At 33.7% G+C, this 17,238-nt stretch overlaps 1 protein-coding gene across 8 annotated transcripts in view; it reads right to left on the bottom strand.

The window, feature by feature from the left end:
- Positions 1–14,804, bottom strand: part of Dys (Dystrophin) — a 2,834,509-nt gene extending 2,819,705 nt beyond the window's left edge. For 3 of the 8 annotated variants that reach the window (XM_069839232.1, XM_069839233.1, XM_069839235.1), the window contains exon 1: positions 14,497–14,804. In XM_069839232.1, the coding sequence (XP_069695333.1) occupies positions 14,497–14,581 (85 nt within the window). In that variant the 5' untranslated portion in view covers positions 14,582–14,804. The remainder of the gene's footprint in view (positions 1–14,496) is intronic. The other 5 variants (XM_069839224.1, XM_069839228.1, XM_069839227.1 and 2 more) reach the window with 3 other exon arrangements.
- Positions 14,805–17,238: the final 2,434 nt, after the last annotated feature.

Below are 17,238 nucleotides of genomic sequence, written 5' to 3'. Positions count from 1 at the left end.
CAACAATGTTATGTAAAAATACCTATATGCATGCAACACGAGAAACTGTCGTGCGATGATATTGCCTAAAACTAGGCGCATTAAAGAACGTATGTTTCAGCCTACCGGCTATTCCATATGAAATCGATCAGTAAAACACCTCGCATTTTTAATACTCTAAGGACAGTGTATTTTCAAAAATATACTATCGAAAGTCAAACGGTTTTCGTACTATTGAGCGACAAATTTAGCGTATTTTATAAAAACAAGCCTCTTTCAGCGCTCAGAACTCTGGAACCATTTACTGCAGAACATCGAACGGGAGCTCATTTTGAAGCTGACATTTGGTAGGTTATGATAAGAAGTAATCCTTATTTTTATTGTATACAGAGAGACAGATAATCTGATTTTACTTACTTTTAGGCTTTTTGCCCATTTGTAAAAATGTAAAAAATATTGAGGAAAAACCTTGCATTATTCAGAGGGATTCGGCATTGTTTGCTTAGTGGCTCGGCAATAAGTTTCGAGGGTATTAAATAGATTATTTTCACACGCCTAGACTTGAACGGCGCAGTACCCCACGCACTGGCCGAGAGCTGAAGATAAGCGAGCGTTGGGCGTCATTTTACACCTGTGTTTATGAAAACTTGTTATAAAGATAGCCCAGCTATGCGCTACTAGACGAAACATCATGTGTTTATGTCTCCGGGCCTTGCTTGCCTCGGCTAGCTCCCGCCTAACAGTCAGCTGGTTAGTTCACGCGCGTACTATTTATTTTCTTTATTTGATATTTTCAATACTTTCTTATCAATGGTGCACCAGTAAAAAAATATGTGTTTATTTGTACTTTCAATGCGGAATCTAACCATATATTTTAAAAATATTTTTTCGTGGGCAAAGGCGTCTTAATGAAGAAAAATCTAAATTTCTCCATTTCAATAAAAAGTAAGAAAAACTGTTTACATGTCAATATAAACTATAATTTCTCAGCATCAAAATAAACCATGATTTTTTTATTTTATTTTATTTTAAATCCACCACCAACAGAAGCAGGCTTTCAATTACAGGTGGCTTACATAGATATATACACAAAATATATAAGAGAAAAAAAAGCAACAAAACAAACAACACAAACGAAAGAAAGAAAATACATTATGGTAATAGATGTTGGAATATAACATTACAGTTAATATAGTGCCAAATGTCAATATAATTATGAAAAATTATATAAAAACTAGAGTAAAAACATTGTAATACACTTCTTCATAATTTAAATATCTAAGGAAATACAATTCTTTTTAATATTGTACGAAAATTTTCAATTGTTAAACTGAAATCCAATTGAGAATCACAGTTTAAAGACAGAGAGTTGTAAGTATTACACATAACACTGATCACTGGGTGAAAGGGTTTCGGAGCCACAACAGTTTAAAGTTGCTAATTTTATGAAAATACGATACATTTAAATATTTTTAATTTAAACAATATGAAGTTCTGATGCCTCAAACTTTGCACAAAGCATTGTATCACAGTTTTCAACGGACAGAAAAAGTTTCATTGTATTTAAAAATTGCAAGGTCAATTTTCTCTATATTTCGGTCGATTTGAGATGGAATAGCCCCTACGCTGAACGAGCTTAAAAATCCGAAGTCCAGTGATTATGGTGATTGTGATACTAGTGTTAATGATAGTGATAACAATTCTGACTATAATGTTGGTAACGGTGTTAAAGGAAGACACGACCGGTGGACTAGATCGCACAGGTCGTGGTTACAGTAGACTCTGTTAAATGTACTGTACAGAAGTTGAACACGCAACCCAAGTAATCTTAGCTTTGCAAACTTCGCGAATTGAAGCGGCACAACTCGGTCTGTTTGTTGTAATCTCAAGTTCATTTAGCTTTCGGGGAAGTAATTATGTCTGACATCTTACACTCCCATGCTACAACTCGAAGCTATATGCGGGGAATGTGTTATCAGACACAAACACGTTATTGCTTCCATGACAGGAACATTAGGCCTCCATAAAGACGTTATTAAAACCACTAACAGGGCCATGTTAATACTTCCCAGGAAATCCTACAAAAGTTACATTAGAATTCGTGCAAAAAACTAAAATGAGCACTTATTTATTATACTCCAATTTTACAGAGAACCCTATTTTACCTGAGATAGGTATGTTAGGTTTATAAATACACAACAACAACAACAACAACAACAACAATAATAATAATAATAATAATAATAATAATAATAATAATAATAATATGATACTGATTAATGAAATCTCCTGTTTAAGTTGGAACATTCAAGTTGCAGAAACCTGCAAAAAAGTATTCTCATTAATCCACTCGTTTAGACGATTGAAGAATTTTCTGCCCTTTTCCATGAAAAAAATGTTAGTGCAAATACTCGTGATGCCCCACTTCGATTACTGCGATATTCTGCTTACTGACCTAAGCGTTACTTCGGCGCAGAGACTACAACGTGTTCATAATATGTGCGTCCGTTTCGTCTGCAATATTCGCCGGGCTGATCACGTAACACTATCCCTCGAAATGTTGTCCTGGCTCCGTCTAGAAGATCGTAGGAAAATCCACTGTCTTTCCCTTCTCTTTCGCATATTGCATTTCTCCACTCCTGTCTATCTTGCGTCTCGTTTTCAAAATTTATCCATCCATCATAACCTAGACACACGATCACAACACTCCTCAGTATTATCCATTCCCTCCCACCGAACATCCTCATATTCATCTTTTTTCACTGTGGCTGTTCCTCGACTTTGGAATTCCCTACCGAGTAATGTCAGGGACTGTCAGACATCAAATCAATTTAAGAATAATCTAACGAGATATTTTTCTAACAATTCTTGTTAACAATAATAGCTGTTTCAAGTTTCTCAATGTTTAATTATTATACCACAGATAAATATCTAAATTATCTCATTATTATTATTGTTATTATTATTATTATTATTATTATTATTACTATTATTATTACTATTAATATTATTACTGTTATTTTTACTATTGTTATTATTATTATTATTATTATTATTATTATTATTATAACTATTTCTTACCCATGTTTATTATTGTCACACTAATATTAGTTATCCAATTTTCATTATTTACTTTCATGTTGTTTTATGATCTAGATATTAATGTAATAACTATGTAAGCAAATGTATTTAATTAGAATTAGAGTCTGGCTGGGCGGAAGAGAAGGCCTACTGGCCTTAGCTCTGCCAGATTAAATAAATAAATAAATTATTAATAATATTATTATTATTATTATTATTATTATTATTATTATTATTATTATTATTATTGAATTAATCTTACGTTTCAATTATGAAATTAATACAATTTTACATATCTATACATTCAGCAAATCTCTACAAAGTTTTATAATTTATACGCATGAATGAATGAAATGCAATGAGATGAAATTAAATACTAAAATACAATCTTATATTTCAATTAACAAGTTTCATGAAATGTATACTATATTATAACCTAAGCAAATAACTAATCCTAGTATTCACTAGAATGTAGATTAAATTTCTGTGGGTTGATATCTCTGAAGACGTTACACAGTTTTCCGTTAAACAATGTTATTACAAGCAGCTTCTAAATTTTATACAACATATTTATCGTGAATCTATTTCATATTATTATCCTAATTTATTTCTATCAATTGTTAATTTAAATATTTATAGCAAAATATATTAAAAAACTATTATTATTATTATTATTATTATTATTATTATTATTATTACTATTATTATTATCTCTGTGTGTCGATCCTTTTTAAGCAGATGTACGAATAATGCCATGAGATCTTCAATTTAAACTCACAGATTTACAATGTGATGTTAAATGAAAGCTAGATGTAAGGACTTGACAAATGTTGAACTTTCAAATTTTTGCCAAAAAATAAATATCCGAAGCTTCGTTCTTTCGCTTGCTCTGTTGCAGCCATGTTCGCTACAACTTACGTTTGTGAAAAATTATTTTCAACAATGAAAATAGTAAAAACCAAATTTAGATCACGACTGACAGACAAATGCCTTCGTGATCAACTACGACTGGCAGTAAGTGACAAAATTCCTGATTTTGAAACTCTGTCGCAGAGACATTCTGAAGACAGTTTTAGGTTGTGATAATATGTCCTATGTTTTTTTTTGTTTGTTTCTTTTTTCGTTACACGTATTAAACATTAGTTTGTAACCTTACACTGTATAGAATTATATTTAAGTGCTTGACATAAGGAATATGAAATTCGTTAATAAGTCAGACAGTTGCTTCACTTCCCCTTCTGGTGTCCGCCTCCCTCCATAGATGCTATGCACGTTGCAGGTTACACAGTGGCTCGGCGCACGATGATATTTTCGCCATGGCTGCTCTATATTGTACACTAATGTGCTGTAGACAGTATAATATACACTGCATAATGAATATGTTCGCATGGATAACTCAGTTCGTAAGTAAAAACACTTGTTGTTAATACTGTACTGTATCTTTATTAAACAAAAACCTAATGAAAATTATCAAACTCAAAATCGCGATATTTCCTAGTTTACGTAAATGGATGAACTACTTTTCTTCCCTCCTGTATACCTAGTAAAGTGATGTATTTGTATTTTACGCCAGTATCATCGAACTCTAGTCGTGGCAGGGGATAGAAAACTGTGTTTCCGGTTCTCAACCGTTAATCCAAAGGTACAGCCAAGTTAATATTAGAAATGTTATTAAAAATAAAATGATGTCCCTTTACTTATTAGTCATCTTCCTCCTATGATCACGTGCATCAACGTCGGTTAGTGTAACTACCGGTTAAAATTGTCACCTATATCTCAGAAATTGTTTTTAGATTTGAAAGTTCTTAAAACTAGACAAATTTATTATATTGTATTAATAAAATGTATACATAAAAATCGAAATAACTTTGAATTGTAATCTCATAGGCCTAATTATGAAACAAAAAGTATGAATTATTTAAGATTGTTTGAACCAAAATGCAACACTGCTACAAATTTATATTTAAATAACCTAATCTTGTTAATTCTAATAGTTCTAGTATTAAATTTAAAAAAGTTAGGTATGGATTTTATAAATAATGAAAAATGGTAAATTTAAACTTATAGGATGCTATGCATAGACATTTCGCTAGCCCGCTCTACAAGCGTGCTAAACTAGCCCCGGCTATCGACTGATTACTTGTACAGGATTCATATCACATCACATATCATATCATATCATATCATATCATATCATATCATATCATATCATATCATATCATATCATATCATATCATATCATATCATATATCATATCATATATCATATCATATATCATATCATATCATATATCATGTATCATATCATATATCATGTATCATATCTCATATCATGTATCATATCTCATATCATGTATCATATCTCATATCATATATCATATATCATATCATATATCATGTCATATCATATCATATCATATCATATCATATCATATCATATCATATCATATCATACCATATCATATCATATCACAACACTGGTTTATGAATATGAAAAACGTTAGTTCGCTGATCATCCACCGGAAGCCCGCGCTAAGAATGTCTATGGATATGGCCCATATATTTTAATTGTGTAGTAGACATGAAACAAATTGTATTATATATTTCTTAATTTAAAATCAGAAATCCGCCTCTGAGCACGAGTTTTGCTCTTTCAGGAATGAGCTAAAATTGTATCTGTTTATTTTATGTTAAAAATATTAGCAAAATAAAATAAAAAAAAAACTAGATAAGCATTTTTACGGTGCATCGACCTCGGTTAGGACCTAAACAGGAGGTTATCCACAGTAATCTCTAACCGGCCATATTCGATTAGATAACAAGTGATTAGTAAAAAAGGTAAAAAAGGTAAAGGTATCCCCGTAACATGCCATGAAGGCACTTAGGGGGCATGGAGGTAGAGCTCCATGCTTTCCATGACCCCGGCACTAGAATGAGGTGGTGTGGTCGGCACCACGCTCTGACCGCCTTTTACCCCCGGGAAAGACCCGGTACTCAATTTTATAGGAGGCTGAGTGAACCTCGGGGCCATTCTGAAAGTTTGGCAACGAGAAAAAATCCTGTCACCACCTGGGATCGAACCCCGGACCTTCTAGTCTGTAGCCAGCTGATTAGTAGGCCCAGTAAAACAAAATGGCGATCAAACCCATAGCTGATTATTTCGAAGGCGATTAATATTGTACTTGGATAGAGATGATGGTGTGAGTGAAGTTTTATTAGTGGAAAGAGAATTGTTACGAGGAATTAGCTGACAGAAAATTTCAGAAGGCATTTCGTTTATCAAAATCTATCGTGTCATTGCTACTACAACAAATGGATCACTTGGATTAACCCACAAACAATCTTATTATATTCTGCTACAGGCTGAACGAAGATAAGTTATGGACGGATCTTAGGATATCGCATACTTCCTTGTTATAATTGGGGCTCTGGATTGTACACGCATTCCTATTAATCTTTTTCATCCATTTCCTTTATGGATATTCATTTTTTTATAATATAAAATATTAAGAATTCCTCATATAGGCCTAAATCTCGTTATGTATTTCGCCTTGTAAGCTTTTTCAAACAATTTTAGTTTTATACATTTACAGAGGGTTGATTACTGGTGACATGGTATCATCACAATGCTTGACCTCTATCTGTGACAATATAGGACATCACACTCGGTGATTATCGCTACAAGCGCCATTGTTCCCTCACGAAACGTAAGCACATCGCTATAACACGCCACATCGCTAGCCATACAACATGGCAACTGACTGAATGCATCCAGGCTTTCAAGCGTTTTGCGACCCAGAATAAAATTTGTACGCAGATGACACTTTTAGCTACACAATTAAGCATTTTTTACCAGATGTTTACAGAGGATGGATTTAGAAACGATAGTCTACATCAGCCGTGGCAAAAATATAATCGTGCGCCGAGCCACTGTGTAACCTGCAACGTGCATAGCATCTAAGGAGGGAGGCGGACACCCGAAGGGGAAGTGAAGCAACTGTCTGACTTATTAACGGATTTTCATTTTCCTTACGTCTAGGACTTAAACATAATTTATACACTGTAAGGTTACAAACTAATATTTAGTACGTGTAACGAAGAAAGACATGAATAAGAAAACATAGGACACATTATCACAACCTAAAATTAACTGTATTCAGAATTTCTCTGCGACAGAGTTTCCAAATCAGGAATTATGTCACTTACTGCTAGTCGTAGTTGATCACGAATGTATTTGTCTGTCAGTCGTGATCTAAATTTGGTTTTTACTGTTTTCATTGTTGAAAATAATTTTTCACAAACGTAAGTTCCAGCGAACATGGCTTCAACGGAGCAAGCGAAAGAACGAAGTTTCGGATATTTATTTTTTGACAAAGATTTGAAAAGTTCAACATTTGCCAAGTCCTTATAATCACCTAGCTTTCTTCTAACATCACATTGTAAGTAAATCTGTGAGTTCAAATTGAAGATCTAACCGCATTATTCGTACATCTGCTGAAAAAGGATCGACGTACAGAGATAATAATAATAATAATAATAATAATAATAATAATAATAATAATAATAATAATAGTAATAATAATAATAATACTTCATCTTTTAATGTTTCATGAGTGATATGTAGTATAATGCCGTTTTATGTTATACAACCGTTTCCTCGTAATACTTGTGAACAAATCATACATTTAATATTCTCATCATATTGGCAGCAAAAAAATACGTCCTCGCATCCTACTTGAAACTTTCGTTTTTGTAGAGGTACATGGTTTCGAGAGAGACATTGGACGATACGCCACTCGCAGGTCAGAGGCAAATACAAATAGAACAGGGTTTGACTCCAGTGAGTGAGAGGGTGGGGGTTGGGGGAAAGCAGGAAGTAAGAGAAATGCACAGCTATCATTGCGAGCCGCAATGTGCTTGTGAGTCACATTTTCTCCACGGTTGATATAGAGAATTAAGTTAAATTGAAAAATAATCATAAAATGGATATTTAAACACATTTTTGAAAATGGTGGCGTTCATTTCGATACAGGCTTCAGTTCTTTTGTGTATATTATCGCACTATATACTATTGCATTTAATTCCAATTACCAGTTTCGTCCATCTTACTAGTAACTCATGTTGAAATAATTCTGTACCTACTCTATAAAAGAGTACCTTACATACTGTAAATTCAATCTTCACTTCTGCCCGACCCGCACAGATAAAATTACTCAGACATGCTATCTACTGTCCGTCCAAGTGGTTATGTCATAGGGTCGTTGAAAGGGGGGAAATCACGTGACAGTTAATTACTTAACGAGACCCTTTTATTTAAGTTATTTTAAACAGTTGTATGATATTACGTAGACGTCCAATTCCTAACAGAAATTAATGTTTTCAGAAAAGAGCTAAGATAGCCCAGTCACTAGCCTTTACAGAGGGGCGAGCAGAAGCAGGTGGGGGAAATCGGGATGCGACATAGGGAAACGGACGACAGTACCTGTGCGAAAATATGATTCAATATTGAAAGCTCTTTCGTCACTGGAAAACGCGAACATATTTCATTAACTCAGTACTGTTTATTATATGCGGTCTTGGTTCTGAATGGAGGGCAGTTGGAACTTCATTAGTAGAAGGGATGGGAATGAAGTACATTAAAAAAACTCAGGTACAAGAAAAATTGAAGTAAAAATAAAATGATGTCCCTGTATAAAACAATAACAGTAAGATTACAGTGAAACAGAATGAGTAGACATGAATGAGACTGGTTCTCAGTCAATAAATTGGTATTAAATTGTAACAAAACTAACATAATTCAATTTAAATCCTGTCCAAATTCAACGTTGCAAATTTCTAGCGCAATAATTAATAATAGATCCCTATTAGAAACAACAACAACCAAATTTCTTGCCTTAAAAATCGATAATGTGTTAAATTGGAAAAATCATATTAAAGAAATTACCCCCAACCTAAATTCAGCTTGTTTTGCTATTAGATCTATGCAAAAGATAGTAAATATCAATACCTTAAAAACAATATACTTTCCATACTTCCACTCGGTAATGAGTTTTGGAATAATATTCTGGGGAAATTCCACAGATAGTAACAATATATTTATATTACAAAAAAGAGTAATTAGAATAATAGTAGGTGCCAAATCTAGGGAATAGTGTAGGACTATTTTAAAAAAACTACAAATAATGCCCTTGGCTTGTTAGTATATTTTTTCATCAATAATCTTCCTGGTATGTAATCGTGAAAACTTTGTAACTAATTCAACAGTTCATGACATAAATACACGCCAAAAATGACTTTCATCAAGTCTATCGTGCTATCAAAAAGGAGTGCGTTATATGGCAGTAAAAATTTTTAATAGCTTCCCTATCGATATAAAAAAATGAAACTCAAAACATAAGATTATTTAGGGCCAAATTAAAGAAGTACCTAATTTCTCACGCCTTCTATTCTGTAGGTGAATTCATGACATTCAATAACACTTCATGAAATTGATAATAAAACTTTGTGTTGTACTAGTAGACTATATTTTAAATCTCTTCTGTATATATTTCATCTAGACTGTGACTATAAATTAAGACTTCATAATAGTATTAAGTTTTTTGACTTGTTCCATATTCTAGCTGCAAGCATGTATGAATACCATGGAATGTTAATAAATACAATACAATACAATATAATATAATACAATAGAAGACTGAACAGAAGTAGAATCGTATGTCTATGATATTGATTATTTGTATGTATTTATTTACACTGCAAGTGGGCAAGCACCCGGTGGCAGTGGTATATACAATATTAACAATACACAGTTAAAATGATAAGCAATACACAATAAAATTTACAATACATAATAAAATTTACAACACATATACAATTTTATACACAATACAATAAGAATACACAATACAATTTAAAACAATAATAATAAAACATAAAATAAAACACCTAATTTTACAACACAACCTACATAATTATGTATAGGTCCTACATAATTTTCAATAGTCTTTCACTTTACTCTCATCTCATTCCCTGTAGTGGCACTATGACGCATTTCACTGACACTTTAGCACACATTTCACTGACATTCTGTAACACATTTCACTGACACTATAGAACACATTTCATTGACGCTATAAATTATCACTGATGACGACAGTTGTAGTGTTTGTTGTGGTGATGGTGGTGGTGAGGAAGAAGATAGGGCTATTATGGACGACGATAATGGAAAGAAATAGAGTAAGGAGAAAAAATATTACAAAGATGAAGTTGTAAACCATAACAATCACTTCCTTCACATTACTGCAATCTTGATTCTGTCTGGGTTATTAGGTTTCGTAGTAATGTCGGAAGGTGTGTTTTATGTTTGTACAAGTAGCCGACACCGTGCGCCAGTAACTTTTTATTTCATTGCGGAACGAATAAAAAGAATCGTTTGAGCCATCTTTGAAAACTTTTGTGTATAAAAGAAGCTACAGGAAAATAAATAAAAGTGAGGACCTGCGACTATCAACTTTCATTCAAACAAAGGAGATACTGTATATATACATCCGAAGAACCAGCCCAGATGTTATAAAACTGGTTTAGGGAAGACGAAATTGTTCCCAGAACAAGCAAACCAGATATAAATCACTTTATACTGCTCTCAGCCGGCTTTTGTGTATGTTACGATTAAGGAAACAGTCTTGAATCCGAGTGAAGGCAGGGTGGTAGTCCGTCCATACAAGTTTGCCTTTGTCAACGTAATTTTCTCTGTTGTACCTCATGAAAACTTAGCGATGTTTCAATTCAAATCAACCAGTTTAAACATCTCTAGTGTTCAGTTGAAAATATCGAAGTAATATTTACGGTATACTGTACAAAACAGGTACTGTATGTTTGTGCTATATGTGTGAAAATTAAGGTATTTTGTACGCATATTTTTTCGTAGAAATTATGCATTTTTATCGATTTTTGAAATTTGAAATTTGTAACATTTAATTTAGAAATTTAAATTTTGTGTTTTTCGCCATTTTCAAGTAATTTTCGTTCTCGAATAACCATTAAATATAGCTATTTTTGGAAGTAAAATAAAAGAAAAAGCTCGTCATGACGGGCTACAGTTCTACCTTAACAACAAGAAAGAACCAACAATAGTAATATACGTTACAAGAGCGGTATGTTGACTGAAGTTTTCATGTTCGAGGAAAAGATCGAAAAAGCGAAACGTTGTTGAGCTTTTTTAATTTCCGAGAACATGAAAACAAACATACCGCTCGCGTATCGTACATTATTTTGTGCGAAGATCGTTTATTACATACCTGAAAGACGAATTTCTAATTAGTTGCAATGAAATCTCCATCTTGGTTTCTGTTTAATGACGGCAACTTCGGAAAACCAAAATATCTTTCTTCAACATTGTTGCTATAAAATGTTTTCTGTGTTTACTATACTCCAGCAGGCCGTGATATACGTCTGTCTTTTTTTCCCCCAGTCTATAAATGCGAACTTAAAACAAACGGTAAGGTTATGTAATGATTTATTTTTCATTTTAATATTTTAACAATATTATTTATATAACATATTGCAGTAATAACATCGGTATCTGGAATCTTGTTGATTTTTTCACGGCTTCCTTAATGTTACTTGTATCAGGAATGCAATAAGTTTCGTGGAGTAGTAGAATTTACTTAATTTTTGCAAATATTTAAAAACAATTATTAACATTGCAATTTAGGTGAAATTGCAGTGGTAAGTTTCCAATTAAACGTCTCTAAAAATAATACGTTAAAAGCCTAAAGCAGTAAAATGAATGTCGCGCTTAAGCGGTAAGAAGAGGGAAATTGTTATGTGTGTTAGGTTGGGAATACTGAATGTGGTATTTCACACTTACCGCGTATTGGTTCTGTGCGGAAAACAAGCAAATACGCACGATCTCGCACAAATGTTATTTAGAAAACTGTTCTGTCAGATTTGCCTTATCGAAAACAGCATCGCACAATAATGACAATGACTGTCTTTAATACCGCACTCTCTCACACACGCACGCAAGCACGCAGATTCACGTTTAGTTAGCCGAGACTTTAAAAATGACATATAACACACAAAAAATAATACGCAGAATTGTGAATTTATAAGCTAATATTTCCTTTTGGCGTTAATATCGATCTATTTACACGTCTGTAATAGCGTTTATTAAAAATCCGGGTGAAAGGTGAAATACATGTTTAATTCTGTAGTGCTCGGGAAAAGTGGCACAAGTAAAAAATATTAATTTTACATGAGAAGGAAAAAAACTGTCTTCACACTGGTTTATGTCGATTTGATTTTCTTCTGTATGAAATATTGTAATGGGATAAATACTTATGTCTCTTTTTCCAAGCGAGCAGATGTTCCGTAAGTTGTCAATAAATTAATAAAAAAGTTTGTGAAAACTGACTTATGCCACTTTTTCCGAGCATTGCAGAATAATAATAATTATTATCGTTTTATGTGAATTTAAAGTTTTATCAAAATTTTAGTTTTATGCTAGTAAGCAAATAAATCAGAACGAGCTGTAAAACCTATAATTAGACCGGAATATTGAGAAATCCCACATGTCTAGGAAACTAAACTTTTCAGGAGATGCAAGAAACATCTCAGGTCCTAGATTTGTGCTCAAATTATTTTTTTCTTAATACTTCAGCTAAAAATGAATGTTGATGGGACTATGTGGCGTTTCTCTACAGGTTTAGAATACGAAATTATATATACGGTAACTCAATTACGTAAAAAAAAAAAATGACGTGGGATTTCTCAATATTGTGATTCAATTATTGATCTGTGAACATAACATTCAGCATAAATATTTAGAGGTCTAGACTTTGTGGTCGTAATATTTAAAGCACATTTTACGAAATATCATGTAGTGTAGGCCAACATCCCGTCCCGGTAGAAATTTGGAGAACAGATCTTCCATTGAATGCAACAGTAAATGCTGTCGTTGGAAATATGGGTATTGCAACCTACTGGAAGAAGCTTTTTCAGGATCGTTTCATTTGTTACTGTTGTGTTACTTTTAGTTAACATCTCGGTTTATATAATATATGGAACAGATGCATTATAGGACCCACCCCGAGTATTCCATAGTATCGATTATATATTGTATATTTTCGATTATTATATCAAGTATGCCATCTTAACAATACTAAATACATAGTACTATAAACATGTATAATTTAATAAAGCCAACAATAATGATATTAAGCTCATATTAGTCACCTTTGTTATACAATATATTAAATTTTATTCAAAATAAGTTAAAGAAACATAACAAAGATAAACTTTAAACACAGTAACATTAAACTTTCAAACAATACAACATTGGTATTAATACAACAATAAAATTAAGTTCATATTAGTCATCTTTATAATATATTATAAAATACTAATTCTACTCAATTTATATTGCATTTTTGGCCCAGGGAAAATACTAGTCTTTCACAAAAACACATTTTTACTAGTATTTTTCCTGGACCAAAGAATTAAAAACAAAACTGGTGTAAAATTAGCATTTTACCATGGACCTCACTGGGGATGTTCCGTTTCATCTTCTCCGTTATCCGAGTGATTCCACAAAGTGCTACGATACAGCGTTCCTGTGTCTATCATTTATACCTTGTAATTTCCAGGTATTTTCCTAGTACCCGGTACTCGTTACATAGACCACTCTTACACTATACCTGGAGTAATTTAAGCTTATTAATCAAATAAATGATTCTACTTACTGTTTTTTATATGCTCACCTGTATGTAATTTCTATTTTATACATATTCATCTCCACAGGAGTTCATCTCGTTTACTTTTAAATTTCTTCAGTCTCATCCCAGGTTTGCATGTTTCGCAAAACATTTCACTGCTAAGTAAGCCACATTCGTATAAAAAAACCATAAACATAGCCTACATGTCTTTACTCATGGTTAAAGCTACTAAAAAGTTTACAACTTATTTATAATTCCATAATTTCCATTTCGAGGCCTACATTTTAAATCAAGAGGGAGAATTTGATCCACTTCTTTTTTTTTTTTTACTATAGCATTCGAAATTGCCGCCATGATTATGATCAAACTAATTTACAACAATATTGATTGGTTGACAACATAATGAAAACAAAATATATCGATCATTTAATTGATCGAAACCGATCTTGGTTTATTATTACAAATATATACGGCAAATATAACTTAAAATAAAGAGTAGAGAAACAAAGAAAAATAATTAAATTTAAATTAAAATGCCATAACATGCCAGTTTCATTTAATTAGACTAATATTTCATAATTAATCTTACGAGAAATCCTTTCTACCCCACCATGTTTCCTAGAATTCTCGAAAAACAATATAAATCCTCTCATTGTATAGGCACATATTCCATAAAACTGATATTACTAAATTTATTACTATAATTAAAATGTTGTACTTACCGTTCCGGTCCTTAATCCATCTATCGAAATCCTTCTCCTCTTCATCTTCTCTGAATTTCACCCTCCTTTGTTTCTTCCCCATCATCTTCGAATAACGACGATATTGACAAACCGAAAAGCAAAACACAGGAACAGAATCAGCAGCCGTATCGAAGCAGATTCGCAACTGTCTTCCATAACGACGTGACGTAGTCAACTTCCCGAGTGTAATCGTCTCATTATCGCTCGTCAACTGTTGTTACCACTTAAGACAAAACATGATGATCACGGCCGAACACGCATAATTGATTTTACTGTTACTCAGAAGGCTGTGCAATTGGTTGGTCATGCACATTGCTTAGTGGAGAGAGCTGGAGTCTTAATAGACTTTTATGAGCCCGATGCGGGAAAGAAGGGAAGGGGGTAGACAGATGCGTTCAGTAAATACCATAACAGTAGTAATGGGTCTATATCAGTACGAGCACTGCCCTCTTCTGGCTGCGGTATCAAACGTTCGTAACTGCTTCGAACAAACAGTCGTAACTTTCTCTGCTGCGTGCTTAAATGTCAGTAAAATGCTGCAATAGACATTTTATTGCAAGACAACCAACTTCACTATCTGTGATTTAAATGTTACCGTGTTCAGCTACAAATACAGGGAACATGAGTTCAACTTCCATCAAGGAACTAGACAATTTTACTGCTGTGGTTACAATATTGGCAATTCACTGCGGGCTAAAGCAAGGAGATGCACTATCACCTTAACTTTTTAACTTCGCTTTAGAATATGCCATTAGGAAAGTTCAGGATAACAGACAGGGTTTGGAATTGAACGGGTTACATCAGCTTCTTGTCTATGCAGATGACGTGAATATGTTAGGAGAAAATCCACAAACGAGTGGGAAAAACACGGAAATTTTACTTGAAGCAAGTAAAGCGATCGGTTTGGAAGTAAATCCCGAAAAGACTAAGTATATGATTATGTCTCGTGACCAAAATATTGTACGAAATGGAAATATAAAAATTGGAGATTTATCCTTCGAAGAGGTGGAAAAATTCAAATATCTTGGAGCAACAGATGACACTCGGGAGGAAATTAAACGCAGAATAAATATGGGAAATGCGTGTTATTACTCGGTTGAGAAGCTTTGTCATCTAGTCTGCTGTCAAAAAATCTGAAAGTTAGAATTTATAAAACAGTTATATTACCGGTTGTTCTTTATGGATGTGAAACTTGGACTCTCGCTTTGAGAGAGGAACAGAGATTAAGGGTGTTTGAGAATAAGGTTCTTAGGAAAATATTTGGGCCTAAGAGGGATGAAGTTACAGGAGAATGGAGAAAGTTCCACAACGCAGAACTGCACGCATTGTATTCTTCACCTGACATAATTAGGAACATTAAATCCAGACCGTTGAGATGGGCAGGGCAAGTAGCACGTATGGGCGAATCCAGAAATGCATATAGAGTGTTAGTTGGGAGACCGGAGGGAAAAAGACCTTTGGGGAGGCCGAGACGTAGATGGGAGGATAATATTAAAATGGATTTGAGGGAGGTGTGATATGATGGTAGGGACTGGATTAATCTTGCTCAGGATAGGGACCGATGGCGGGCTTATGTGAGGGCGGCAATGAACCTCCGGGTTCCTTAAAAGCCATTTGTAAGTAAGTAAGGTTACAATATTGGACTCTGGATCAGAGATTTGTGAGTTCAAACCCGACCGAGGGTGAATTCCGAGAAGGTAGTGAAGTTTGTGGTTCCATATCATAGATTTAGGGAATCGAAAAGAACCCTGTCCCTGATAGAGCGCTCGAGGCAAAACCTGTAGGCCTTTTGTCGTTCCACGTTGAATTTTGATACTGAATAACATCTGCAACCAGGGCAGCCGAGAAGGGGGGGCAAAGGGGGCGAGTGCATATGGGCCCGTCAGATTAAGTGAGTCTGATTACTTTTTATTATCATGAATAATTATTACGGGTACTATAAAATTTTGTAAGAATATTTGTTACATAAATTTGACATATTAGCTCAACAATAGTAGAATTAATACAAATTACCACTTCATATGTAAATATTTGACTTTTATATAATAGAATATCGGTTTCTCGCATTAACGTTCACCAACACGACAGTTGAGGGCCCCGGCAATTTCCTGAACTACGTTCCCGTCGCTTGTACTGAACACGTTCAATTAATTATTGGCTTGTCCTTTTTAACTACCAAACCCCCGCTGGCCCACCACAATATGCTAGTGGACTCTCCCAAACCGAAGTCGCAGGATACGTTTCTTTTTCAGTACATTGTATGTTTCGTGTCGAAACTTTCGTCTTTTCGTTGTCGTTTGTCTAGTAAATTCTGTTCATTAGTGTTACTGGTTATTGTTTAACTGCACAATGGACAAGTACAGGCATAAGTCGGGAGCTGAGAAGCACAAGGAGAGACAGAAAAAATTGGAAGATATTAATATGGGTGCTAGACTGCGTGAAAAATATTATGAAGATATTAACAAAGAGATCAGTGATGAGCCGAAATATTTAAAATCAATTCATGCCTCTAATTTAGGGTCAACCCCACTGAAACCTATGAATCTCCTAAATAGTCTGAGGGAATTAAAACAGGATACTTTATTTCCAAATATTTCTATAACTATTAGAATATTCTATACAATTCCTGTGACAGTTGCTGATGCTGAAAGAGTATTTAAGTAGGTTATTTTTACGACGCTTTATCAACATCTAGGTTATTTAGCGTCTGAATGAGATGAA

Source organism: Periplaneta americana, chromosome 11 (assembly GCF_040183065.1).
Source record: "Periplaneta americana isolate PAMFEO1 chromosome 11, P.americana_PAMFEO1_priV1, whole genome shotgun sequence".
In the NCBI taxonomy this organism is placed as follows: Eukaryota; Metazoa; Arthropoda; class Insecta; order Blattodea; family Blattidae; genus Periplaneta; species Periplaneta americana.
This window is presented reverse-complemented; position numbering and strand designations above follow the sequence as displayed.